The 26,286-nt window shown below is 43.7% G+C and overlaps 1 protein-coding gene across 1 annotated transcript; it reads right to left on the bottom strand.

Annotated features, from left to right (window-relative positions):
- Positions 1–757: 757 nt before the first annotated feature.
- On the bottom strand, positions 758–23,711 carry tmem168a (transmembrane protein 168a). Its single transcript, XM_021577492.3, has 5 exons — positions 23,465–23,711; positions 21,797–23,099; positions 12,894–13,036; positions 3,883–4,157; positions 758–2,282 (listed from the first exon to the last, which is right to left on the bottom strand). Exons 2-5 carry the CDS (start codon positions 22,958–22,960, stop codon positions 1,735–1,737), a joined length of 2,130 nt encoding a protein of 709 aa, XP_021433167.3. The 5' UTR covers positions 22,961–23,099; positions 23,465–23,711; the 3' UTR covers positions 758–1,734.
- Positions 23,712–26,286: the final 2,575 nt, after the last annotated feature.

The raw sequence follows: 26,286 nt of genomic DNA, 5'->3' as shown, positions 1-26,286 counted from the left end.
TTCCCACTCTTGCTTTTTATTTTTCCTCTCTCCCTCTACACATCCTATCAAACCACAACTAAGAGACAAGCAATTATGTAGAGCCGACTGGGCCCAATTTAACCCATTGAACATGCTTTATAAACTATTACTTTCAATAGATATGTGGTCAACGTTTTACATATTCACTTTATTATTCAAGCATAATCTGAGATAAGGCATCACATCGGCTCTTATCAGGACATCAAAGACATAGCGAGACAAAAAGCTCGGCTTTCATTTATATGTAGAATAATACAATTGGACCTTTTTAGCATAAACATCACAGTGTATCATAAAAGGCAGCATCGCAGCGAAAGAGCGAGAGAGAGCACCAAATGAAGCAGAAAGGTTGGCCAATATGGGTCACCATGGCCATCGCAGCCGTAGTGATTCAATGATAGGCTACATGTGGTGAGTCATTGTTTTAACGGTGGATTTGACTCCAAAACAACTGCAGGAAAGTGGCGCCAGGCAGGGAGCTGTGTACTGTATATCCCTGCAGCTATATGGATCCTGTCAGGCTGACCAATTGTCAACACTCCCTCCTCCTACTCACACTGATGCAGCACATTTATAAAATGAATGTTTAAAAAAAAAAACGAATCAATGAATTAACCACATTTGTGGGGATCCATCTAATGGAACAGAATTGGGTACTAAAATAAGGCTTTCGTCTCATCATTTTAAATAGTCAGTCCACAGAAACGAACACCAAACACAAGGTAAGACACAACTCTTGAAAATTGTCCCAAAATCTTTGGCTAGACATTTTAATGGTAAAATCTGTATACTATCAGTTTCAAAAGGGGAAATAAACATGAAACAATTTACAAAAATCTTCCCAGAAAAAAAACACGTGAGTAATGTCATATTACACTTTCAAAATAAAGCACAATGTCCCGTTCAATTCACAAAGGCACATAGGGTGGATGTCAGTAAACCATAGATACACAGAATATTGTGGAGATTGTCTACTTGTACCATTTAGATAAGGCCCACACTAGCATGGTTGAAGTCTATGGCAATAAGACTGATTGCAGTGATTGTCTATAGCTTTACCATAGAAAGCAGGCCTATTGTGGTGACTGTACTTTACCACATATTCTATTGGTGATTGTCTACACATAACTTACCATAGATCATAGGTCAACACATTTACATTTTAGCCACTTAGCAGACGCTCTAATCCAGACCAACTTACATGAGCAATTAGGGTTAAGTGCCTTGCTCAAGGCCACATCAACAAGATTGTTCACCTAGTCGGCTCGGGGATTTGAACCAACGGCCTTTCGGTTACTTGCCCAACCCTCTTAACCGCTAGGCTACCTGCTGAAACTCCATTGTGGTCTCCTTGCCTGGCTACCCATCCACATTGCTCCGTCCAACTGATGTTTTTTTCTCCACGATGAGTCTGGATTTGCCTCCCCCCTGACGATTTCTAGAACGCGAACACAATCTGACCAATCTGATTGGCCCCAGAAACCGATGGGTTGGGCCAGAGCCGGACTACCCGATGACGTTATCAACTTTGATTCTCTGATTTGGATCGTCTATAACAAATCTAACCAATCACTGATTAATTTCTTTTGAAGTCAACTTCTAGGATGACAGCTTCTGACTGAAAGTAGGTAGCGATTGATAGAGCAGAGGAATTCAATTCAGGGTGAGTGGTCAGGCAAGTGATCTCCCAGGCAGGCAGACAGCTCAGTCAGTCTATGAGTGGACCAGTTTGATGCCCTGTCCCGTGTCTAGTATATTGGGAGGGAACCAGCCCAGTTTGAGTCGCCTGAAGCACCTCAGACACACTCCACACAGCCAGAGGAGGTTGAGCCCACAGCACCAGTTGGATAGGTGCACCAGAGGATAGGTAGCCTGGGGGAAGTGGGTCTTCCAGTGCTCGGCCACGTCGCTCCCTGTGGGAAGATGGAGCGTGTAGTCACTCCAGTGTTTCGACACGCCGTAGGCCGCCGCCACCGCCCTGTCCTTCTCCGACCACTGGGTGGTGCTGTCCGGGTTGCAGTTGAACTCCACCCACTCCGAGGTGAAGTCCCCAAGGCGGGGGGCGACCCCGCCTTCGATGTCGCCAGCAGGGGCGAGCTCGGCCCCTTGCACGGCCAAGTAGACTCCCTCCGTCCTGCGGACCTCCTTTACCCAGGGCATGGAGTTCTCCGTGTCCAGGACCAGGATGAGACGGGAGGTGAAGCCGCTGTTCTTCTCCTTCCACCACTCCAGCAGCTGCTCCAGACGCAGAGAGTCTCCTCCTGGTAGAGAGAGAAATAAAACATTGTAATAAACACAACCCTAGTCTTAGGCTGGGACAAACAAGGAACAACCATTTGCAAACAGCTGATATGTTCTATATCAGAACATGCACAATGCAAACAAAAGGAACATGTGAATAGTCAAGTTATCGGTCCAATCCTCTCTATCGTTATTCTGTGTACCGTCTACAACTACACACCTGTATGGCCTATCCCTAGTCTAAGGCACCTAAATCTTGAGTTATAGGGACTGCTCTCCGTTTGGGCACCCTTCCTCTGTGGCAGAAACGTGAGCGGAGTACGAGCGTGTATATGTGCACGTGAGTAGCCTGTGTGATTGAGTGTGAGTGCCAGAGACAACCCCCCCCCCCCCCGCTCTTCCCAGTCCGTTCTGTAAAGCTCCAACGCCAGCCAGGGCCTGGGTTGTTTTCCACTCGGCCTCCACTGCTCAAACACTGTGACACGGGGTATGACACGCAGTATCCTTCATGAGGATTAATACGGCAGCGGGCTCCATGGCAGGAAGATTAAGAGGTGCCCGTAGATGGTGCCAAGATATTTCTTTACAGTTTGGGAGCTGCTCAGAAAGGGACTGGTTAGGAGGAGTGATACTGTGTGGTCGCGACACACTTGATGCTTAAAGTACAATTTGGGAGCAGTGGTGTGGTGTACTGTGGCCGCGTTGATGTTTTGACACATATTACTAGAAGACTTAGTTGGTCCGTAGTCGGATCTGTATCTTTAGGAAAACAATACATACACATTTTTTTTTAATTGACCCCGCATGTTAGGAGTTTAGTAGCTAGTTTGATAACAAAGGTTACTTTGTTACTGTAATCATAGCTTAGAATGTACAGTACGATACAAATGTATTCCTTCCTTAGTCCATGAAATAATAATTGGTTAATGGGTTAATAATAATACTAATTAACTACACTTATTACAGCTGACTTGCCCGATGAGCCACGACGACTGTATGCATGTATTTGATTAAGGTTAAGGTAGGTGGTTAAGGTAGGTGGTTAAGGTAGGTGGTGAGCAAGTAATGGACATTAAAGACAAAAGGTAAAAGTTGTCTGGGTTCATGTTGAAAAGGAAAAGTTACGAGTGGGAGTACATTAATGGTCAAGTCATGTTTAATTGTCACTGAGCTTGCCTTGCACCATGCAGTGATAAAGCGTGGGCGTGTGTCGGCAGCCACTGAAGACAAACTTCAGTTATCACACTGGGAAAATGTTGGACTCTTCATTTCTACTAAATCGCCATGGATTAATGAAAAGTACAGGCACACACTGTATCTGGCAGACTACTAAATATTGTGTACTTGTTCTAACTACTGCTGTTGTTCTAGACATTTCTCAAAAACTAACATTTAAATGTTTGTCAAAACAAAAATATACTATTCTACACTCATCATCATGTTCTATTCAAACATATAACCTTAATTTGATCCTGTATTTGTTTTTTTTCATGTTAGATCTAGTCTGGAAATAAGTAGGTGTAAAATAAACACTGATAGACGATGAGAGACAGAGATAGGCAAGAAGCTTGTCTGCTGGTAGCCAGCCAGCCAGCCTCTGTGAGCTATGGTGACCCTCACCTGCCAGTGCCCAGGCCCCGGTGCGCTGCGTATGCCCACTGTAGAACACCACGTATGTATCATGGCGGGGCCCGTCGGCCGTGCGAAGCTCCAGGAAGGCCTTGAGTTTGGCCTGGAGGGCCTCCAAAGTCACCCCGCTGGTGGAGTAGTCACAGCCAAACGTTTCGATCATGTGGTGGGAGAAGAGGTGCTGCACGCTGTTCAACATGCCCGTGGAGCGCACATTCAGCTCCTGCACCTGGTCCGGAGGTAGGAGGGTGGGCTGGCCGTCTGGGCTGTGGAGGGAAAGGAGAGGATGAGAGGATAGGTGGAGGAAAGGAGAGGATGAGAGGATAGGTGGAGGGAAAGGAGAGGATAGGTGGAGGGAAAGGAGAGGATGAGAGGATAGGTGGAGGGAAAGGAGAGGATGAGAGGATAGGTAGAGGGAAAGGAGAGGATGAGAGGATAGGTGGAGGAGAGAACGAGAATGAATATGAGGAGAGAATGGCAAGTGGAGACGGAGAGCGGAATTGAAAAGAGGAAGACGAGGAGAATGTAGAGAATGAAAAGGAATAGAGGTGAAAGAGGTGAAGGCACTGGCAGTACAGTAGAGATGGAATATGAGATAATATGAATTTGTGTGTGTGTGCATGTGCATGTCTGTGTGTGTGAGTAAGGCTAAGATGAGCGAGAATAACGATGGAGATGAGTCCTGACCCAACAACAAGATTCGGAGGGTAAGACAGAGCCACCTGTTTGATCCGGCACACCTCTTTCTCTCCATCCCACAGCACCAGGCATGAGGGCAGGAGTCAAGGCTGCCCCAGTCTCCGTCACTCAACATAGCCCCACTCACTCTGTATCTCTGTCCCTGTGCCTGACATTACTCACGACTTTCTCCATTCAATCATAGAGACATCTACATAACTCAAAGCATCTCATCTTAAAGCAGAGTTATTATGATCTCGAGAGAGACTTTGGGCTGGATAGATTGGAGAGAGTTCTGTTTAAATAATGAGTAGATTTTGACTGAGTAGTTGTATTGAGATGACTGGGGACAGTGGATAACGTGGCTGTTAGAGGCTGACGTGACAGATTTGTTTCACTTACCTGGCCTTATCTATACAAAGATGGGAACATATTAGTCTCCTGCTATCTCCTTCCCTCTGTCCTCCCTCTCTAAAAGCCTGTCTCTCTCCCCTGCACCCTCTCTCACTTTGTCCTTGTCTGACTTTCTCTCCTTTGTTCTCTGTCCCTCACCGTTCCCTTCTTCTCCTCCTCATCTTCCCAAGGGGCCACTCACCATTGTAAAAACATGATCTGAACCCATCAAACAGTAGATAATACACTGCTATATTCTCAACATTCTCTCTGGTCTCCCGCTGGGGCCTACATCCACAGCCCTGGCATACAGAGCAGATGTATGGGCCTGCATCCGAATCACCACCACAGAGCTAGCTACTGCTAAGTGCTAACTGCCCTAGCACAGAGATCAATCAAATCAATCGCATTTATTTATAAAGCCCTTTTTACATCATAGAGGCAGAGTCTGAAATGGCACCCTATTCCCTACATAGGGCTTTAGTCAAAAGTAGTGCACTATGGGTCCTAGTCAAAGGGATAGGGTGCCATTTTGGACAGAGAGTGGCCCTGCCTGGTCATAAACACATGTTCCATCCACAGCCACTTAGTATGCCAGGGAGAGAGCAGCCTAAGGGGGGAAACATTAGGGCCATGTTTATTGGGATATTTTTCCACTTGGTTTGTCCAGTGAGGGAATTGAAATTATGGTCTGTCCCTCTGGATGCTGTAAAGATAAGATTGAATTATTATTGTTTTTTTTACTTGGGTGCAGGGAAGTAATGATTGTGGAGAAGAATAAAGTGAATGTGTGTCTGTGCGTGTGAGGTCTGTGTACGAGTGTCAGAGTTTCCATTAGGAAAATGTGGCGTCTTGACTTTTGATCGGCAGTACTTTAATTTAACAGACATTTGAGAAATTTACCGGACCCATATGCATTGGGCACATAACCTGATTAGGGCGTCCACCCACTGACAAAAATCACATTTTGATTATTTGTCGTCACAGAACATGCAACTCGAGGACACAACAGCGTGCATCCTTCTTACCGAATTCCAATGCGCACTTTTAAGATATAAGAATAACTGCCACATTCACTTTTCATCAGCCAACAAGACGAGTAACGAACAGCAAAATCACTAGCCTGCGTCAATGCAATATCCCCCATAGTCGAAAAGTTGACCTATTCTTATGGTCAGCTTGGCGTTCAATGCGAGAAAGAAATAGCCTATTCCAAACAGACCCTGGGACAGTTATGGGATGATAGATCCCAAATTCATATAACTAGTAGGCCTCGGCTACATTAAAAAAATGTTACAAATTTAAAAGCAATGAGTCTGATGCAACAGATCAGAACGTTTAGCTTAAAATGTTGATAAACTGTTATTTCTTCACAGTATAAGCTTAGCAAAGCACACAATAAGCAGTAAGCTACACAGATATGTTTGTTCCGTAATGCAATTAGCGGAAAAATACAGTTGTCAAATGCAAACTGCACATGCAAGCGGTTTCATGTGACAGAGATACAAATATCTGTTATAAATATGAAAAGAGGGGAGATCTAAAGATTCAAGAACTAGCATGGGTTGCTAATATGACTAGAGCTGTGTTCGAATACCCATACTAACATTCTGTATACTACACATTTCATGAGTATATACTACATACTATTAGTTCATTTTGATATACTGTAAATGAACGGTATCGTTTCAGTTGAGCGTACTAGCGCTTTGCCCGTCTACCAGAAGTTGATGCTGTTGCTATGCAGCCTCTTGCTAGTTTGTTAGCATAACAAACGACCAGCTAGACGTCTTACGATTCGTAAATTCAGAGTGTTGTCAGATTGTCCGTTCATAAATTCAGAGAGTTTCACTCTCGGAACGTTCAGAGCGCACGCTGGACACTCTGGCCGAGGAGTAGGGTTGATCCGAGTGTTCACTGGCAGTCAAGCACCCAAGCTAACTGACTGATGATGTTGGCTAGCTACTTCCAACCACAAATGAGAGAACACCTCACTCTAACCATTTTACTTGCCCTAGCAGAGCTGGTTAGGCTGTTTTCATGTTATCCAGAGCGTTGGTGACTGGAAACAATTTAATGACGCTTTTTTTTGGCCAACGTTTACTGCCACTGGCCATATTCAACGGGTGTTGAGTGTTCTTAAATTCATCAGTTATTCTGCGCTCTGGCACACTCAGACGAGAGTTCTGAAATCGGAGTAGATAGCCTGAATTAACCATGTCCATTGAAACACACAATGACTATACCACTTAGTTAAGAATGATGTGAATAGTTAGATAGAAAATAGTAAGATATCAGATAGTTAAAATACAGCCTGGCAAGTTCGATGTATTAGTAGCCAACTAGCTAACATACTGCTGTAATGCTATGCTCTTTATAAGGATAGCGTAGTTAACAAATTGTCAGCCAACGTAACTTACTTGAAAAGACATTACTTTATTACATTTCTTAACATTTGTCATAATGTTAAGAAAAGCAATGAAGCAATGAATTTGTATCCACTCTCGTCGGACTTTGGCTGCATTTTCCCCGACATTTTCTTCAAATGTGAAAACGTTGTGAAGCCACACCCATTTTCTGAAGAATTGCATCATGGTCCCTAAAAGCACGGAAATAGTGTACACTGCTCGTATACTTTGTATTTTGGCGAATTTAGTACGACATCTGAACTTTTGGCATACTAACTATATCCATACTTTATACTCACATCAAAAATAGTAAGGTTAATATCGAACACAGCTTAGGATTGTGCATTTGGTTACTGGACAATGAAAGAAAGTTGATTTGAAAACCAATAGAACATGAGAGATATAGGCTACATGCCTCATAATATGAAGTAAAAGGTTTCAAAACAGATAAATATATGTTTTCAAAATGCATACTGCTCCAGCTCATTGCAAAGTGGTGTGTGACATGCTGAAGCCTGCCTATACCGTTGCCTATATGCACTTGAATGGTGAATGGGAAGCGTGCTTCAATTACGAATGGGAAGCCTGCTTCAATTTTAATCGTGGCCATCAAAACAGTTTAATACGCAATTGCATTTAGAATTGGTACGCAATGATTGGGCTTATAAAAGCAAGTTTCACTCCAGCAGCAACAAATGAGCTGTTTTAGAAGCTGTAGCAGCAGTTCTCGTGCTGTGTGTAGAGGTTGACCGACTAGGATTTTTCAACAATACCGAATATTGGAGGACCAAAAAAATCGATTAATCTGACAATTTTTATATATTTGTAATAATGACAATTACAGCAATACTGAATGAACAATGAACACTTTAATTTTTAACTTAATATACTACATAAATAACATCTACTTAGTCTCAAATAAATAATGAAACATGCTCAATTTGGTATAAATAATGGAAAAACACAGTGTTGGAGAAGAAAGTAAAAGTGCAATATGTGCCATGTAAAAGAGCTAACGTTTAAGTTCCTTGCTCATGTGCCCGATGAGAAATGGCTAGCTAGTTAGCGGTGGTGCGCGCTAATAGTGTTTCGATCGGTGACGTCACTCGCTCTGAGACCTTGAAGTAGTGGTTCCCCTTGCTCTGCAAGGGCCGCGGCTTTTGTGGCGCGATGGGTAACGATGCTTTGTGAGTGACTGTGGTTGATGTGTGCAGAGGAGCCCAGGTTGGAGCGAGGAGTGGGACGGAAATTATACTGTTACACTCAGAACATGAGAACACATGAAAGCTGGTGGTTCAATACTCCCAGTTCTTCAATATTCCCAGTTAAGACGTTTTAGGTTGTAGTCTTTATAGGAATTATGACGCGTCGACTATTTCTCTCTATACCATTTGTATTTCATATACCTTTGACTATTGGATGTTCTAATAGGCACTTTAGTATTGCCAGCCTAATCTCAGGAGTTGATAGGCTTGAAGTCATAAACAGCTCTGTGACTCAAGCATTGCTATGAGCTGCTGGCAAACGCAGTAAAGTTTGAATGAATGCTTACGAGCCTGCTGACGCTTACCACCGCTCAGTCAGACTGCTCTATCAAATATCAAATCATAGACTTAATTCTAATATAATAAGCACAGAAATACGAGCCTTTGGTCATTTAAATGGTCAAATCTGGAAATTATCATTTCGAAAACAAAATGTTTATTCTTTCAGTGAAATACAGAAAGGTTCTGTATTTTATCGAACGGGTGGCAACCCTAAGTCTAAATATTGCTGTTACATTGCACAACCTTCAATGTTATGTCATAATTATGTAAAATTCTGGCAAATTAGTTTGCAACGTGCCAGGCGGCCCAAACTGTTGCATATACCCTAACTCTGTGTGCAATGAACGCAAGAGAAGTGACACAATTTCCCTAGTTAAATTCATGTTAGCAGGCAATATTATTTTAACTAAATATGCAGATTTAAAAAAATATACTTCTGTGCATTGATTTTAAGAAAGGCATTGATGTTCATGGTCAGGTATATTCGTACAACGATGTGCTTTTTTCGCGAATGCGCTTTTGTTAAATCATCATTCCTCACAATCAAATGTAGACCGCCTTATCTACCAAGAGAATTCTCTTCGATTATAATCACAGCCGTATATATCCCCCCCAAGCAGACACATCGATGGCTCTGAACAAACTTTATTTAACTCTCTGCAAACTGGAAACGATTTATCCGGAGGCTGCATTCATTGTAGCTGGGGATTTTAACAAGGCTAATCTGAAAACAAGACTCCCTAAATTTTATCAGCATATCGATTGCGCAACCAGGGGTGGAAAGACCTTGGATTATTGTTACTCTAACTTCCGCGACGCATATAAGGCCCTGCCCCGCCCCCCTTTCGGAAAAGCTGAACACGACTCCATTTTGTTGATCCCTGCCTACAGACAGAAACTAAAACAAGAGGCTCCCACGCTGAGGTCTGTCCAACGCTGGTCCGACCAAGCTGATTCCACACTCCAAGACTGCTTCCATCACGTGGACTGGGAGATGTTTCGTATTGCGTCAGATAACAACATTGACGAATACGCTGATTCGGTGTGCGAGTTCATTAGAACGTGCGTTGAAGATGTCGTTCCCATAGCAACGATTAAAACATTCCCTAACCAGAAACTGTGGATTGATGGCAGCATTTGTGTGAAACTGAAAGCGCGAACCACTGCTTTTAATCAGGGCAAGGTGTCTGGTAACATGACCGAATACAAACAGTGCAGCTATTCCCTCCGCAAGGCTATCAAACAAGCTAAGCGCCAGTACAGAGACAAAGTAGAATCTCAATTCAACGGCTCAGACACAAGAGGCATGTGGCAGGGTCTACAGTCAATCACGGACTACAGGAAGAAATCCAGCCCAGTCACGGACCAGGATGTCTTGCTCCCAGGCAGACTAAATAACTTTTTTGCCCGCTTTGAGGACAATACAGTGCCACTGACACGGCCTGCAACGAAAACATGCGGTCTCTCCTTCACTGCAGCCGAGGTGAGTAAGACATTTAAACGTGTTAACCCTCGCAAGGCTGCAGGCCCAGACGGCATCCCCAGCCGCGCCCTCAGAGCATGCGCAGACCAGCTGGCCGGTGTGTTTACGGACATATTCAATCAATCCCTATACCAGTCTGCTGTTCCCACATGCTTCAAGAGGGCCACCATTGTTCCTGTTCCCAAGAAAGCTAAGGTAACTGAGCTAAACGACTACCGCCCCGTAGCACTCACATCCGTCATCATGAAGTGCTTTGAGAGACTAGTCAAGGACCATATCACCTCCACCCTACCTGACACCCTAGACCCACTCCAATTTGCTTACCGCCCAAATAGGTCCACAGACGATGCAATCTCAACCACACTGCACACTGCCCTAACCCATCTGGACAAGAGGAATACCTATGTGAGAATGCTGTTCATCGACTACAGCTCGGCATTCAACACCATAGTACCCTCCAAGCTCGTCATCAAGCTCGAGACCCTGGGTCTCGACCCCGCCCTGTGCAACTGGGTACTGGACTTCCTGACGGGCCGCCCCCAGGTGGTGAGGGTAGGCAACAACATCTCCTCCCCGCTGATCCTCAACACTGGGGCCCCACAAGGGTGCGTTCTGAGCCCTCTCCTGTACTCCTTGTTCACCCACGACTGCGTGGCCACGCACGCCTCCAACTCAATCATCAAGTTTGCGGACGACACAACAGTGGTAGGCTTGATTACCAACAACGACGAGACGGCCTACAGGGAGGAGGTGAGGGCCCTCGGAGTGTGGTGTCAGGAAAATAACCTCACACTCAACGTCAACAAAACTAAGGAGATGATTGTGGACTTCAGGAAACAGCAGAGGGAACACCCCCCTATCCACATCGATGGAACAGTAGTGGTGAGGGTAGCAAGTTTTAAGTTCCTCGGCATACACATCACAGACAAACTGAATTGGTCCACTCACACAGACAGCATCGTGAAGAAGGCGCAGCAGCGCCTCTTCAACCTCAGGAGGCTGAAGAAATTTTCGGCTTGTCACCAAAAGCACTCACAAACTTCTACAGATGCACAATCGAGAGCATCCTGGCGGGCTGTATCACCGCCTGGTATGGCAACTGCACCGCCCTCAACCGTAAGGCTCTCCAGAGGGTAGTGAGGTCTGCACAACGCATCACCGGGGGCAAACTACCTGCCCTCCAGGACACCTACACCACCCGATGTCACAGGAAGGCCATAAAGATCATCAAGGACATCAACCACCCGAGCCACTGCCTGTTCACCCCGCTATCATCCAGAAGGCGAGGTCAGTACAGGTGCATCAAAGCTGGGACCGAGAGACTGAAAAACAGCTTCTATCTCAAGGCCATCAGACCACTAACACTGAGTGGCTGCTGCCAACACACTGACACTGACTCAACTCCAGCCACTTTAATAATGGGAATTGATGGGAAATGATGTAAATATATCACTAGCCACTTTAAACAATGCTACCTTATATAATGTTACTTACCCTACATTATTCATCTCATATGCATACATATATACTGTACTCTATATCATCGACTGTATCCTTATGTAATACATGTATCACTAGCAACTTTAAACTATGCCACTTTGTTTACATACTCATCTCATTTGTACATACTGTACTCGATACCATCTACTGTATCTTGCCTATGCTGCTCCGTACCATCACTCATTCATATATATTCTTATGTACATATTCTTTATCCCCTTACACTGTGTACAAGACAGTAGTTTTGGAATTGTTAGTTAGATTACTTGTTGGTTATTACTGCATTGTCGGAACTAGAAGCACAAGCATTTCGCTACACTCGCATTAACATCTGCTAACCATGTGTATGTGACAAATAAAATTTGATTTGATTTGATCCCTCGTTTGGTGAAGTAGGCTGTGATTCGATGACAAAATTAACAGGCACCGCATTGATTATATGCAAAGCAGGACAAGCTAGTTAACCTAGTGATATCCTCAACCATGTGTAGTTAACTAGTGATTATGTGAAGATTGATTGCTTTTTATAAGATAAGTTTAATGCTAGCTAGCAACTTACCTTAGCTCCTTGCTGCACTCGCGTAACAGGTGGTCAGCCTGCCACGCAGTTTCCTCGTGGAATGCAATGTAATCGGCCATAATCAGCGTCCAAAAATACAGATTACCAATTGTTATGAAAACTTGAAATCGACCCCAATTAGTCGGCCATGCCAATTAATCGGTCGACCTCTAGCTGTTTGACAAATTTTCCGCTCATATGCTCTGTATCGGTATGCTGTGCGCGTGTGATAAACATAACGACTAACGAAGATACACAAGCGACAATTTAATTCCACAAAATTTTGCACATTAACTTATAGACCGATAAGCATGTATTTGCAAATGTATTTGTTTTTGCCAAAAGCTGGCTATTACCAGCTAACGGAGACCCTGGTGTGTGTGAGTTCAGTGTACATGTGTCTACGTAGTCTTTATATGTGCGTGTGTACGGACCTGCTGTAGCTGGTAGGGATGACGAGAGCGTAGCCCACACATGTGCCCCCCAGGCAGCTGCCCAGCTCATGGAAGAGCCCGTGGGCCAGAGACTCCAGAGGGAGGACCACCAGGAACACACTCATGAACACACCATTTGAGGGCTGCAACACAATAGAGCATTTCATGTGATTTTTAAAAAATGTTTTGAAACAAGAGAATTTAGCTATTTAGATACAGACATAAAACAATTCCATCACAAGGCTTCAGCTCAAAACACCCTTCAAAGACACTCAAGTGAAGCTGTGGGAATGAGTTCAAAACACCCTTCAAAGACACTCAAGTGAAGCTGTGGGAATGAGTGAGAATTAAGCTTTTTTAAAGATAGTCTAAGTGAATTCCAAGGCCACATCTATAGGCCTACCCAATGGACTCTGTTATACAAATTCACCAAGCTGTTAAAATTCAGTTAAATAAACATAAATTACACAGAAACAATAGGCATCTAAATTATTTTATGCCGTTGCCATGACGATTTCCATGTAGCCTTGTGTTTCCTCAACTACACTTGTGTTACATTCACATTTGCAATTAAAATCCTTATTAACTCTTTCCTCAATCTGACTTGTCCAATTAGCGAGGCACCAGCAAGGTTACCACATCACTTCAGAGCTCCCTGCTTCATTATTAGCTCGTCAGTTTTGGATGGAGGCAGCAGACCTCTTGTTAAATTCAGCTCCGACTGCCCAAGGCCTCACAGCTGGTCCATCATCATCTCCTCAGTCCTGATTTGACATAGCAACACCGAAGCTCTTATGCCATCCCAGCCTTCAAGCCCTTTTATCGTAGAGCAGGCCTATATTAAAGAAAAATAATTCAAGGCTATAGCTAGGCCTACATGTTTGGTAACACGGACACTGAATTGTATATTTTACTATGTTGAGTGTGTGGGTGGGTAAGTATTATTGCTTAAAGAAATGCTACAATACTTTGGTGACTAAGAAATATAAATATTTAACCTCCCACTTTGGGCTGGATGTGACAATGTGTAGTTCATACATGCATCATCTATTGGCAGAATTACTGTCACCTTAATTAGCCACGAAATCCCTAGTTTGAAAGTGACTGCTTTTTTGAAGCTGCGCTGCACCATTTTCCCTACATTCCCCCCCACATGGGCCAGACTCCTAGCAATTAGAGTTCTAGCCAATACGCTTCAGCCCCTCGCATTTGAGTGACAGCTAGCAAGACGCCTGCCCATCGTTATCCAAAGAGGTTGCAGTGCGACTCAGTGGACACAGCAGAGAGCGAGAGGGCGAGAGTAATTACGTGGTGCACATAGCTGCACATATGTGACGTAGTACACCATTTTTGGAGACCACTTTTGGCTCGTGAGTAATATTTTCAGAACAACCGGCTAAAAAGTATACAAAAGGTACAGGAGAATCTCTTTAAGGGTAGTTCCATTTCAGCAAGCCATGACACCCACCATCTCCGATTGTTGTTGAAATAGTTTCTGTCGCATTCTTGCAAATATTATTTTGTTGAAAAGACTATTTGAACTCTGAGCAATTAAGCTAATTGATTGCATCCAAATTGGCGATTTCAATCATAGGATTCATAGAATTTCGCAACAACGCATCCTTCACTCATGCTGCCAAACATACCCTTGTAAAACTGACCATCCCACCAATCCTCGACTTTGGCGATGTCATTTACAAAATAGCCTCCAATACCCTACTCAACAAATTGGATGCAGTCTATCACAGTGCAATCCGTTTTGTCACCAAAGCCCCATATACTACCCACCATTGTGACCTGTACGCTCTCGTTGGCTGGCCCTCGCTTCATACTCGTCGCCAAACCCACTGGCTCCATGTCATCTACAAGACCCTGCTAGGTAAAGTCCCCCCTTATCTCAGCTCGCTGGTCACCATAGCATCTCCCACCTGTAGCACACGCTCCAGCAGGTATATCTCTCTAGTCACCCCCAAAACCAATTCTTTCTTTGGCCGCCTCTCCTTCCAGTTCTCTGCTGCCAATGACTGGAACGAACTACAAAAATCTCAAACTGGAAACACAACTCCCTCACTAGCTTTAAGCACCAACTGTCAGAGCAGTTCACAGATTACTGCACCTGTACATAGCCCACCTATAATTTAGCCCAAACAACTACCTCTTTCCCTACTGTATTTAATTAATTTATTTATTTTGCTCCTTTGCACCCCATTATTTTTATTTCTACTTTGCACATTCTTCCATTGCAAATCTACCATTCCAGTGTTTTACTTGCTATATTGTATTTACTTTGCCACCATGGCCTTTTTTTTGCCTTTACCTCCCTTCTCACCTCATTTGCTCACATCGTATATAGACTTGTTTATACTGTATTATTGACTGTATGTTTGTTTTACTCCATGTGTAACTCTGTGTCGTTGTATCTGTCGAACTGCTTTGCTTTATCTTGGCCAGGTCGCAATTGTAAATGAGAACTTGTTCGCAACTTGCCTACCTGGTTAAATAAAGGTGAAATAAAATAAAAAATAATATTAATTAAATATAATACCCAACATCTGATTTGGACCAAACTACTTAAAATTACTAAGAGGTGAGGAATCCAAATAAATCGCCAAAAGCCACCCATGTACCCCACCCAAACCAAGCTCACTCCAACCGCCAGTATACAGTATCAGTTCTCTATGTTTGACAAGTATTATGAAGCTTATGAAGCTTTTTCTCCCCATAAATTAGTGTGAGAGTACCAGGTTGTCCACTAGATGCTGCTGTTCCTGCTCGTATTGCCACAGCCTTTTATACATTTTACAGGTCGCTTGTACTTATTAAAGGTCGTTTCTATCCCAATATCAAATCATTTCTGAGTAACAATTAAGTACCTCAATTGATTTAATTTAAAATGGTCAAAAATAACAACGACAAAAAAGCTTCTTCGCAAAGAGCAATTTCTCAAGCAAGAATTTTGCTCGGATTGTCTGGGAGTGGTCTGAGTATGGAGGGGAAAATTGAAACTAGCTGAGAGATTTGGAACGGTTTCTTATTAGTCTATTTACTAATTTACCGTCTGTCAACAGTCAGGCCAAATCTCCATCCCACCAAAACAGGCAGAAATTTCAGGCGGCCTTTTCAAGTCAAACTTTATTTGTCACATGTGCCAAATACAACAGGTGTAGTCCTTACTGTGAAATACTTACTTTCAAGTCCTTAACCAACAGTGCAGTTCAAGAAAGAGTTAAGAAAATATTTACCAAATAAACTAAAGTAAAAAATTATTAAAAAGTAACAATAACGAGGCTATATAAAAGGGGGGTACCGGTACCGAGTCAATGTTCAGGGGTACAGGTTAGTTGAGGTAATATGTATATGTAGGTAGGGTGGGAATGACTATGCATAGATAATAAACAGCGAGTAGCAGCTTGCCGTGCGGTAGCAGAGAAAACAGTCTAAGACAATTTTTGGGGCTTTCCTCTGACACCGCCTAGTATATAGGTCCTGGAAGGCAGGAAGCTTGGCCCCAGTGGTGTACTGGGCCGTACGCACTACCCTCACGCACTACCCTCTGTAGCACCTTACGGTCAGATGCCGAGCAGTTGCCATGCCAGGCGGTGATGCAACTGGTCAGGATGCTCTTGATGGTGCAGCTGTATAACTTTTTAGGGATCTGAGGACCCATGTGAAATCCTTTCAGTCTTCTAGAGGGGGAAAAGGTGTTGTCGTGCCATCTTCATGACTGTCTTGGTGTGTTTGGACCACGACAGTTCGTTGGTGATGTGAACACCATGGAACTTGAAACTCTCGACCCGCTCTACAGCCCCCTCGATGTTAAAGGGGGCCTGTTCAGCCCGCCTTTTCCTATAGTCCACGATCAGCTCCTTTGTCTTGATCACATTGAGGGAGAGGTTGTTGTCCTGACACCACACTGCCAGGTCTCATCGTTGTCGGTGATCAGGCCTACCACTGTTGTGTCATCAGCAAACTTAATGATGGTGTTGGAGTCGTGTTTGGCCACGCAGTCATGGGTGAACAGGGAGTACAGTAGGGGACTAAGCACACACCCCTGAGGGACAACAGTGTTGAGGATCAGCGTGGCAGACCTATTGTTACCTACCCTTACCACCTGGGGGTGCCCCGTCACGAAGTCCAGGATCCAGTTGCAGAGGGAGGTGTTTAGTCCCAGGGTCCTTAGCTTACTGATGAGCTTTGTGGGCACTATGGTGTTGAACACTGAGCTGTAGTCAATGACCAGCATTCCCACATAGGCGTTCCTTTTGTCGAAATGGGAAAGGGCAGTGTGGAGTGCGATAGAGATTGCGTCATCTGTGGAACTGTTGGGGCGGTATGCAAATTGGAGTGGGTCTAGGGTATCCGGGATGATGATGTTGATGTGAGCCATGACCAGCCTTTCAAAGCACTTCATGGCTACCGACATGAGTGCTATGGGCGGTAATCACTTAGGCAGGTTACCTTTGCTTTCTTGGGCACGGGGACTATGGTGGTCTGCTTTCAACATGTAGGTTACAGACTCGGTCAGGGAGAGGTTGAAAATGTCAGTGAAGACACTTGCCAGTTCGTTTAGGCATGCTTTGAATACATGTCATGGTAATCCTTCTGGCCCAGCGGCTTTGTGAATGTTGACCTGTTTAAAAGGTCTTGCTCACATCGGCTACAGCGAGTATTATCACAGTCATCTGGAACTGCTGGTGCTCTCATGCATGCTTCAGTGTTGCTTGCCTCGAAACGAGCATAAAAGGCATTTAGCTCGTCCGATAGGCTCGCGTCACTAGGCAGCTTGTGTCTGGGTTTCCCTTTGTAGTCTGTAATAGTTTTCAAGCCCTGCCACATTCGACAAGCATCAGAGCCGGTGTAGTAGGATTCAATCTTAATCCTGAAGTGAAGCTTTGTCTCTGATGGTTCGTCTGAGGGCACTAAAAGGGCATTATCATTTTCACAATTTCACAGTATTATTCCAACCTCATAGTGTGGAAATATATAAAACATAGGGGGAAAAAAATCACATTTTTGACTGCACAGGGCCTTTAAATGGACCCATTGCAACTTTAGGTAGAAAACCAACAGCTTTTGCTCATGATTAAAATAAATGGTGGGTCATAGCTTAAAGGGATATAGCGAGATTCTGACAATTTGTTTTCTACCTACCCAGGCAAACTCGTGGATAGCATGTTAATGTCTCTGCGTGCAGTATTAAGGAATTATTATTTTTTTGTGAGCCAATGATGACGCTACTTGCCTAGCATTAACGCAATAACTAGAAGTTTACAGGTACAGTAGTATAAGATGGCTGGAGATCTTATATGATGTGGCAAATAGTTGCTACAGTGTAGCCTGTTATGCTAATAGCAGATTACCAAGTAAAGCTAAATAATGTATGGCTCTTTATGTAAGGAGATAGGCATATTAAAGTGCTAATTAACTTGGGTCATGGTTGAGAGCAGAAGCAGCTCTCCTTTCCGGCTTGGGACTGTCTTGTGATTGCATGCCAAGCCTCTAGCAAGCGTCAGTCTCTGGGGCTTATGACGTGACGCTTGATGTTTCAATGTTGATGATGTCACTCGTCTTGCTTTGTTACTAGACTATGCAGCTATCATGGTCAGTTCGGTCTCTAATAAGATAATTAAAATCCTCTCAATGAGGAAAAACCCAAATAAATGAAAAGCTCAGATCAATCACTCAATCGATCAATCAGCTGATCAATAAACCAACTGATTTATCAATCCATCTTTTCATTCATTAGTTTAACATATTAGTTTAACATATACAGTGGTTTGCGAAAGTGTTCACCCCCTTCACATTTTTCATATTTTGTTGCCTTACAATCTGGAATTAAAATAGATAGTTTGTATCATTTGATTTAAACAACATTCCGACCACTTTGAAGTTGCAAAATATTTTTTATTGTGAAACAAACAAGAAATAAGACAAAAAAAACAGAAAACTTGAGGGTGCATAACTATTCAACCCCCAAAGCCAAAACTTTGTAGAGCCACCTTTTGCAGCAAATTACAGCTGCAAGTCTATTGGGGTATGTCTCTATAAGCTTGGGTATGTCTCTATAAGCTTGGCACATCTAGCCACTGGGATTTTTGACCATTCTTCAAGGCAAAACTGCTCCAGCAGTTTTCAAGATGGATGGGGTCTGCTGGTGTTCAGCAATCATTAAATCATACCACATATTCTCAATTGGATTGAGGTCTGGGCTTTGACTAGGCCATTCCAAGAATTTCCCTGGATTTAGCGCCCTCCATCATTCCTTCAATTCTGACCAGTTTCCAAAACCCTGCAGATGAAAAACATCCCCAAACCATGATGCTGCCACCACCATGCTTCACTGTGGGGATGGTATCTCAGGGTGATGAGGTGTTGTGTTTGCGCCAGACATAGCGTTTCCATGATGGCCAAAAAGCTACATTTTTGTCTCATCTGACCAGAGTACCTTCTTCCATATGTTTGGGGAGTCTTCCACATGCCTTTTGGTGAACACCAAATGTGTTTGCTTATTTTTTTTCTTTCAGCAATGGCTTTTTTCTGGCCACTCTTCCGTAAAGCCCAGCTCTGTGGTGTACAGCTTAGTGGTCCTATGAACAGATATTCAAATCTCCACTGTTGAGCTTTGCAGCTCCTTCAGGGCTATATTTGGTCTCTTTGTTGCCTCTCTGATTAATGCCCTCCTTGCCTGGTCCGTGAGTGTTGGTGGGCGGCCCTCTCTTGACAGGTTTGTTGTGGTGCCATATTCTTTCAATTTTTTTTATAATGGATTTAATGGTGCTCTGTGGGATGTTCAAAGTTTCAGATTTTTTTTATAACCAAACCCTGATCTGTACTTCTCCACAATATTGTCCCTGACCTGTTTGGAAAGCTCCTTGGCCTTCATGGTGCCGCTTGCTTGGTGGTGCCCCTTGCTTAGTGGTGTTGCAGAATTAGTGGTGTTGCCTTTCAGAAAAGGTGTATACAGTGAGGGAAAAAAGTATTTGATCCCCTGCTGATTTTGTACGTTCGCCCACTGACAAATAAATAATCTGTCTATAATTTTAATGGTAGGTTTATTTGAACAGTGAGAGACAGAATAACAAAACAAAAAAACGCATGTCAAAAATTTATTTGCATTTTAATGAGGGAAATAAGTATTTGACCCCCTCTCAATCAGAAAGATTTCTGGCTCCCAGGTGTCTTTTATACAGGTAATATGCGAAAGTATTCACCCCCCTTAAAGGGAGTGCTCCTAATCTCTGCTTGTTACCTGTACAAAAGACACCTGTCCACAGAAGCAATCAATCAGATTCCAAACTCTCCACCATGGCCAAGCTCAAAGAGCTCTCCAAGGATGTCAGGGACAAGATTGTAGACCTACACAAGGCTGGAATGGGCTACAAGACCATCGCCAAATGGCTTGGTGAGAATGTGACAACAGTTGGTGCGATTATTCGCAAATGGAAGAAACACAAAAGAACTGTCAATCTCCCTCAGCCTGGGGCTACATGCAAGACCTCACCTCGTGGAGTTGCAATGATCATGAGAACGGTGAGGAATCAGCTCATAACTCCGCGGGAGGATCTTGTCAATGATCTCAAGGCAGCTGGGATCATAGTCACCAAGAAAACAATTGGTAACACACTACGCCGTGAAGGACTGACATCCTGCAGCGCCAGCAAGGTCCCCCTGCTCAAGAAAACACATATACATGCCTGTCTGAAGTTTGCCAATGAACATCTGAATGATTCAGAGGACAACTGGGTGAAAGTGTTGTGGTCAGATGAGACCAAAATGGAGCTCTTTGGCATCAACTCAACTCGCCGTGTTTGGGGGAGGAGGAATGCTGCCTATGACCCCAAGAACACCATCCCCACCGTCAAACATGGAGGTGGAAACATTATGCTTTGGAGGTATTTTTCTGCTAAGGGGACAGGACAACTTCACAGCATCAAGGGACGATGGACGGGGCCATGTACCGTCAAATCTTGGGTGAGAACCTCCTTCCGTCAGCCAGGGAATTGAAAATGAGTCGTGGATGGGTATTCCAGCATGACAATGACCCAAAACACACGGCGAAGGCAACAAAGGAGTGGCTCAAGAAGAAGCACATTAAGGTCCTGGAGTGGCCTAGCCAGTCTCCAGACCTTAATCCCACAGAAAATCTGTGGAGGGAGCTGAAGGTTCGAGTTGCCAAACGTCAGCCTCGAAACCTTAATGACTTGGAGAAGATCTGCAAAGAGGTGTGGGACAAAATCCCTCCTGAGATGTGTGCAAACCTGGTGGCCAACTACAAGAAACGTCTGACCTCTGTGATTGCCAACAAGGATTTTGCCACTAAGTCATGTTTTGTAGAGGGGTCAAATACTTATTTCCCTCATTAAAATGCAAATAAATGTATAACATTTTTGACATGCGTTTTTCTGGATTATTTTGTTGTTATTCTGTCTCTCACTGTTTAAATAAACCTACCATTAAAATTATAGACTGATCATTTCTTTGTCAGTGGCCAAATGTACAAAATCAGCAGGGGATCAAATATTTTTTTCCCTCACTGTATATACTGAGATCATGTGACAGATCATGTGACACTTAGATTGCACACAGGTGGACTTAATTATGTGACTTCTGAAGGTAATTTGTTGCACCATATCTTATTTAAGGGCTTCATAGCAAAGGGAGTGAATTCATATGCAAACATCACTTTTCTGTTTTTTTATTTTTAAGAATTTTTTGAAACAAGTTATTTTTTTCATTTCACTTCACCAATTTGGGCTATTTTGTGTATTTCCATTAAATAAAAATCTATTTAAATTACAGGTTGTAATGCAACAAAATATGAAAAACACCAAGGGGGATGAATACTTTTGCAAGGCACTGTATTACCCTGCCAATTCACCATTTACCACTATGTAGCATCTTACCTGCCAGGACACAGCTGCCAGTATGGCTGTGGACACCAGGCTGAAGAAGACCAGGCGTTCAGAGATCAGGCAGAAGTGTCTCATCCCCCGCGAGGCCATGACCCGGTCAAGGCTGCGTGTGTCTGACTGCTGGATCGAGCGCGCCTTCTGACATTCACTCAGCTTGGTGTGGAAGCCCCATAGTGTGATCAGCAGCACCACATGGCAGACTGTCCAAAACAGGCCAAACACACAGAATCCGGGGATCACCAGGTACCACAGTTCTAGATGGCTCATCTTTAGAGCGGCTAGGACGAAGAAGGCTATCTCCACAAGCCCTAGAGGGAGCAGGGAGAGTCGACGCCAGACACGTCCCCAGGAAAGCAGGGGCAGCCAGCGCTCGGTGGCCCCTAGGCTGCTGAAGTAGACGTCCAAGAGGGGGTCACATATCAGACGGCCCAGGTAGCAGCCCAGGGCGAAGGGATTGGTGGTTATCCCCACGGCCTTGAAGAACAGCAGGGAGGTGACCAGGGCAAAGCAGGCCAAGTTGGGCAGGGCTAGGAGGGATTTAACACGTAGGCTCACGATCAGAGCCCCCAGCGCCACCACTAGGGCAATGAGGGCAATAGATTTGTGCATCAGCATGGTGGTGCTGGCAATTCCAAAGCCCAGGAGTTCTAGGAGCTCCTCGGACAAGAGCAGGGTGGGTTTATAGTGAACGCAGCCCATTATCCTATCAGTTAAGGCCCACACCGTCCTCAAAGCCACACTAGCCAGAAGCAGGTAGTTAGTAGCCTGCTCCTTCACATTCTCCTCCAGCAAGGGACTATTGAGGAAGCACAGGAGGCCCAGAAGGAAGCCAAACCACAGGTGGAAGAGGCTGAGACTGGCTGACTCCATGGAGAAGTAGTAGTAAAGGATGCTGGCGATGCCCAGGACGAAGAGACCCAGGATGAAGATAACAAGGATCATGGGCTCGTCTGTCTGCTCCCAGCGCACGTACAGGCCCAGGCATACCGCCACCATCAGGTTGAAACTGGACAGGTAACCAAGGCAACGCACTGACGACCACATGTCCACCTCCCTGCTGGGCTCCTGCCCAGGCCCGCTCTCATCCTCCGGCTCAAGGCGTGACATGGCTGTGTAGAGACAGTGGCTGAGGCAGTAACAGATCCTCCTGAACATTCAACTGGGGGGACTCATGATTCAATGATCAGATATAACACTGACAGTAGCAAGCTTGTGTAGGTTTTGTAGTGGACTGGGACACTTGAATTTAGGCAACATTATGGATGAGATCCAGATGAAATAGGCTATTCGGCCACTGTGAAAGGAGAACATATTTTGGGAATGTAAAAAATGTGTACATTAATTATCATAAACACAACAGTCATCCTAATTTAGCTGTATATGTCATATGTTGGCTGGATGACAAGCAAAAAAACACGGACCCTGTTGCTATTGACAGAAGATTAGAGCCAGTTAGCTAGCTTGCTAGGTGCTGCTGTCAATAGTACAAGAATGCCACATAGCACAACAATGGCTACCTAGTTACGCGGCGCAAGGTTGAATAAGTGATGACATCTCCCACAATTCCAGATACATCACAGTAAAACTAATTCAAATCATTAAAGCTATTCACAAATAATTAGCGATGATAAAACGAAAGATTAATATTGAGTTGCTTACTCTTGTTTGTTGAAAAACTTTTTTCGTTTCCAGTTCGTGACGTTTCCGGACTCCAAACTACGGCAAGGCTGATGAGTCAAACATACCTGGGATTTTGCGTTTGCTGAGAAAACGAATGAGGTTGTCCCTCTCAATAAATTATTATTCCATTAGAGGTGACATCAATGAAAGATAATTATTTACGTTAACAGTCAGTGGCGGTTCTAGCTTGTATAGCTCCCTGGGCGAACCCCCGCTTCAGCGCCCCCCCCCCAAAAAAAAGAAGCACCATTCTGCACCAACTGTAATTTTTAATCAGACATTTGGAACATCAATAAATAATCGTAACATTTAAAACTATATAAATATAAAAATATATACAAAAATAAGTAACAAAGACAAATAGAAACAAATTGTAGTATATACATACAAATAAAAAATAGAATCGAATTATTACACTATTACACCATTGCTAACAAAAAACACAAATAAAACTAAATTGCACGAATCCTATAACACACAAATGCACAAATAGAATAACACACTTATAAAGAAGAGAACCTGATTATTACACTATTGCACTTCAAACAAGAAACACACAAACTAAATTGCACAACTGCCATCTAAACCTTGACCTTTCTTATCTTCCTTAATTGAAAGTCATCAATTACATCATCATAAGAATTTTGCCCAGCAATTGCATAGTTAATACGGATGACAGCAAGGCCACTAAGGATTTCCTGTGACAAGGTGGACCTCAGGTAAGCTCCTCTCTGCTTCAGCTACGATCACTGGAAGAATAGACAAATTCTAATAGCATAAATTTGGATTGGTTTTATATTATTCTTAATGATTTCCCACAAACCAGAAAAAAATGCAACAATATGTCTGTGAAACCATATATTCACAGTATTATGAATTAATTGTGGTTTATTTGGTAGCCTTTCGTAGTGCGACTGATTTTACTCATTGCATTAGTACTGTACAACGTTAGAGGTGCGCTATTTGATAGATTCCCCCACTCCCCCTACCTCAGGTTTTCAGTGGGGAGACCTGAGGTCAACCTACCACCACCCCCCTCCCCATCTCGTACTTCTGAGTGGGAGAGCTTCCCAGACTGTAGCCTGCCTAGCTCACAAACTAGAATCAGGGCGCCCACTCCAACAAGTTTAATTGACCAACAGTCCCACACGGTGAAATGATATCATTGACGTAATGTGCATATGAGCAATAAAAAAAAAATTGTCTGGGTGCCCCATAACAAGTTTTTGTTGTCCGGGCGCCACTTACCGCCCCCCGGCAAGATGCCGCCCATGTCGCCTATACCTGAATCCGCCACTGTTAACAGTACTGATATAAACATTTTAAAAAATAAATCAAGATAATTGAACAAATATGTAATTTTAATATTCATTGATCAGAAAAGACAACCACCTCGAGCATATAATTATTGCATCCACATCCATTGTGTGCCCTCTATGGTCTCTATGGTCTGTGAACACATCATGTGAAGGTGGCATAGTGGTGCCAAGGGGCACATCTCAAATGACACCCTACTCAAGTTACTTTTCTACATACAGTAGCTCTGGTCAAATACTACACTATGTGGGAATAATCCAAGAGAGATTACACTGGTTAATTATGATACTTTCTGGAAAATTATTTTGTGGAGTAGTGTGGCTTTGTCTCAGCAAGGGCACTGTGGAGGCAGGGGTCTATTCATTTAGTATTTTTCTCTCTGCATTGTTGGGAAGGGCCCATAAGTAAACATTTCACTGTTGTTTACAAAGCATGTGACAAATAAAATGTGATTTGATTCTATCTTTTCTGACTGACTAGGTGTAATAATGCACATACAGATACAGCGGCAGTCCTTCCTCCCACACATCACTGTGAAGCCCACAGAGCCAAGAAACGTCTGAGCTGGAGACTGGAGACACAACACGTAACACAGTTGCAGCCCTCATCAAAAATCATACCAGCGTACTGTAATTGGAGGGATTTAGGGCCCTGAGTTTTTCCCCACCATTTCATATGATGACATGACCAGGAAAACTCTAGACCATAGTTATGAGCACCATGTGTATAAGGACCACATAAATGTTCTGTATAGTTTACATTAAATACATTTGGTCAAGGTGAATGATAAATTTGGACTTGAGGATTGTGATGTCAATAACATAAATTCAAATTCTATGGTACACATATCTGTAACCGCCAAGCCCAACTGCAGGTTTAATGTGACTATCCTCTTCTTTTTTGCACAGAAAATCTCAACGTTGGGCTTTTAAGACCAAGATAAACCCATTGGCCTTTTGGATCATTTACAGCATTACAGAGGAGAAGCCTTTTAAAAGGTTTATTTAGGATTTTCTGCTGATACAACATGATAAACGTAAGGATGGGATGAACATCAAGGAGAAGGCTAATTCACTAACCTGAGGCTATAAAGCATCCAAAAAGTCTGTGTGTGTGTGTGTGTACGTGTGTGTGTGTACGTGTGTGTGTGTACGTGTGTGTGTACGTGTGTGTTTGTAATAGGTTGACAATCAACATTCACAGCTTATAAACAGCCTATTTATTGATGCACAGATAGGGTGGTATCTCAAAGTATCAGGAGGAGGGCAAAGTGAGGTTCTGCAGAGATAAGTGAGTGTGTGTTTGTGCGTTTGTGTTTGTGTGTGTGTGCTGTACCCCAGGTACTGTAAAAGTGAAATGTTAATGTCAAAGTGAGTGTGTTTCTCTCTGCTGAGCTTATTGGCGAAGAGTAAGGCAGAGTGTCACGTGGTGTACCGGAGGGCCTGAAGGGTACAGAAGTCTCACTCGTTTACACTCTGGGGAAA

The sequence above is a fragment of the Oncorhynchus mykiss genome, chromosome 21, assembly GCF_057628025.1.
Source record: "Oncorhynchus mykiss isolate SJ-2025 chromosome 21, ASM5762802v1, whole genome shotgun sequence".
Classification (NCBI taxonomy): Eukaryota; Metazoa; Chordata; class Actinopteri; order Salmoniformes; family Salmonidae; genus Oncorhynchus; species Oncorhynchus mykiss.
This window is presented reverse-complemented; position numbering and strand designations above follow the sequence as displayed.

What these genes read in the sequence shown, in the direction of transcription:
- tmem168a (XM_021577492.3), bottom strand. Translation starts at nt 22,960, where the DNA reads ATGTTCAGGAGGATCTGTTACTGCCTCAGCCACTGTCTCTACACAGCC. An exon ending in ATCCCTACCAGCTACAGCAG is followed by an intron (nt 4,158 to 12,893) that starts GTCCGTACACAC and finishes TTCCCTCCACAG; the next exon opens with CCCAGACGGCCAGCCCACCC. An exon ending in CGGGGCCTGGGCACTGGCAG is followed by an intron (nt 2,283 to 3,882) that starts GTGAGGGTCACC and finishes TCTCTCTACCAG; the next exon opens with GAGGAGACTCTCTGCGTCTG.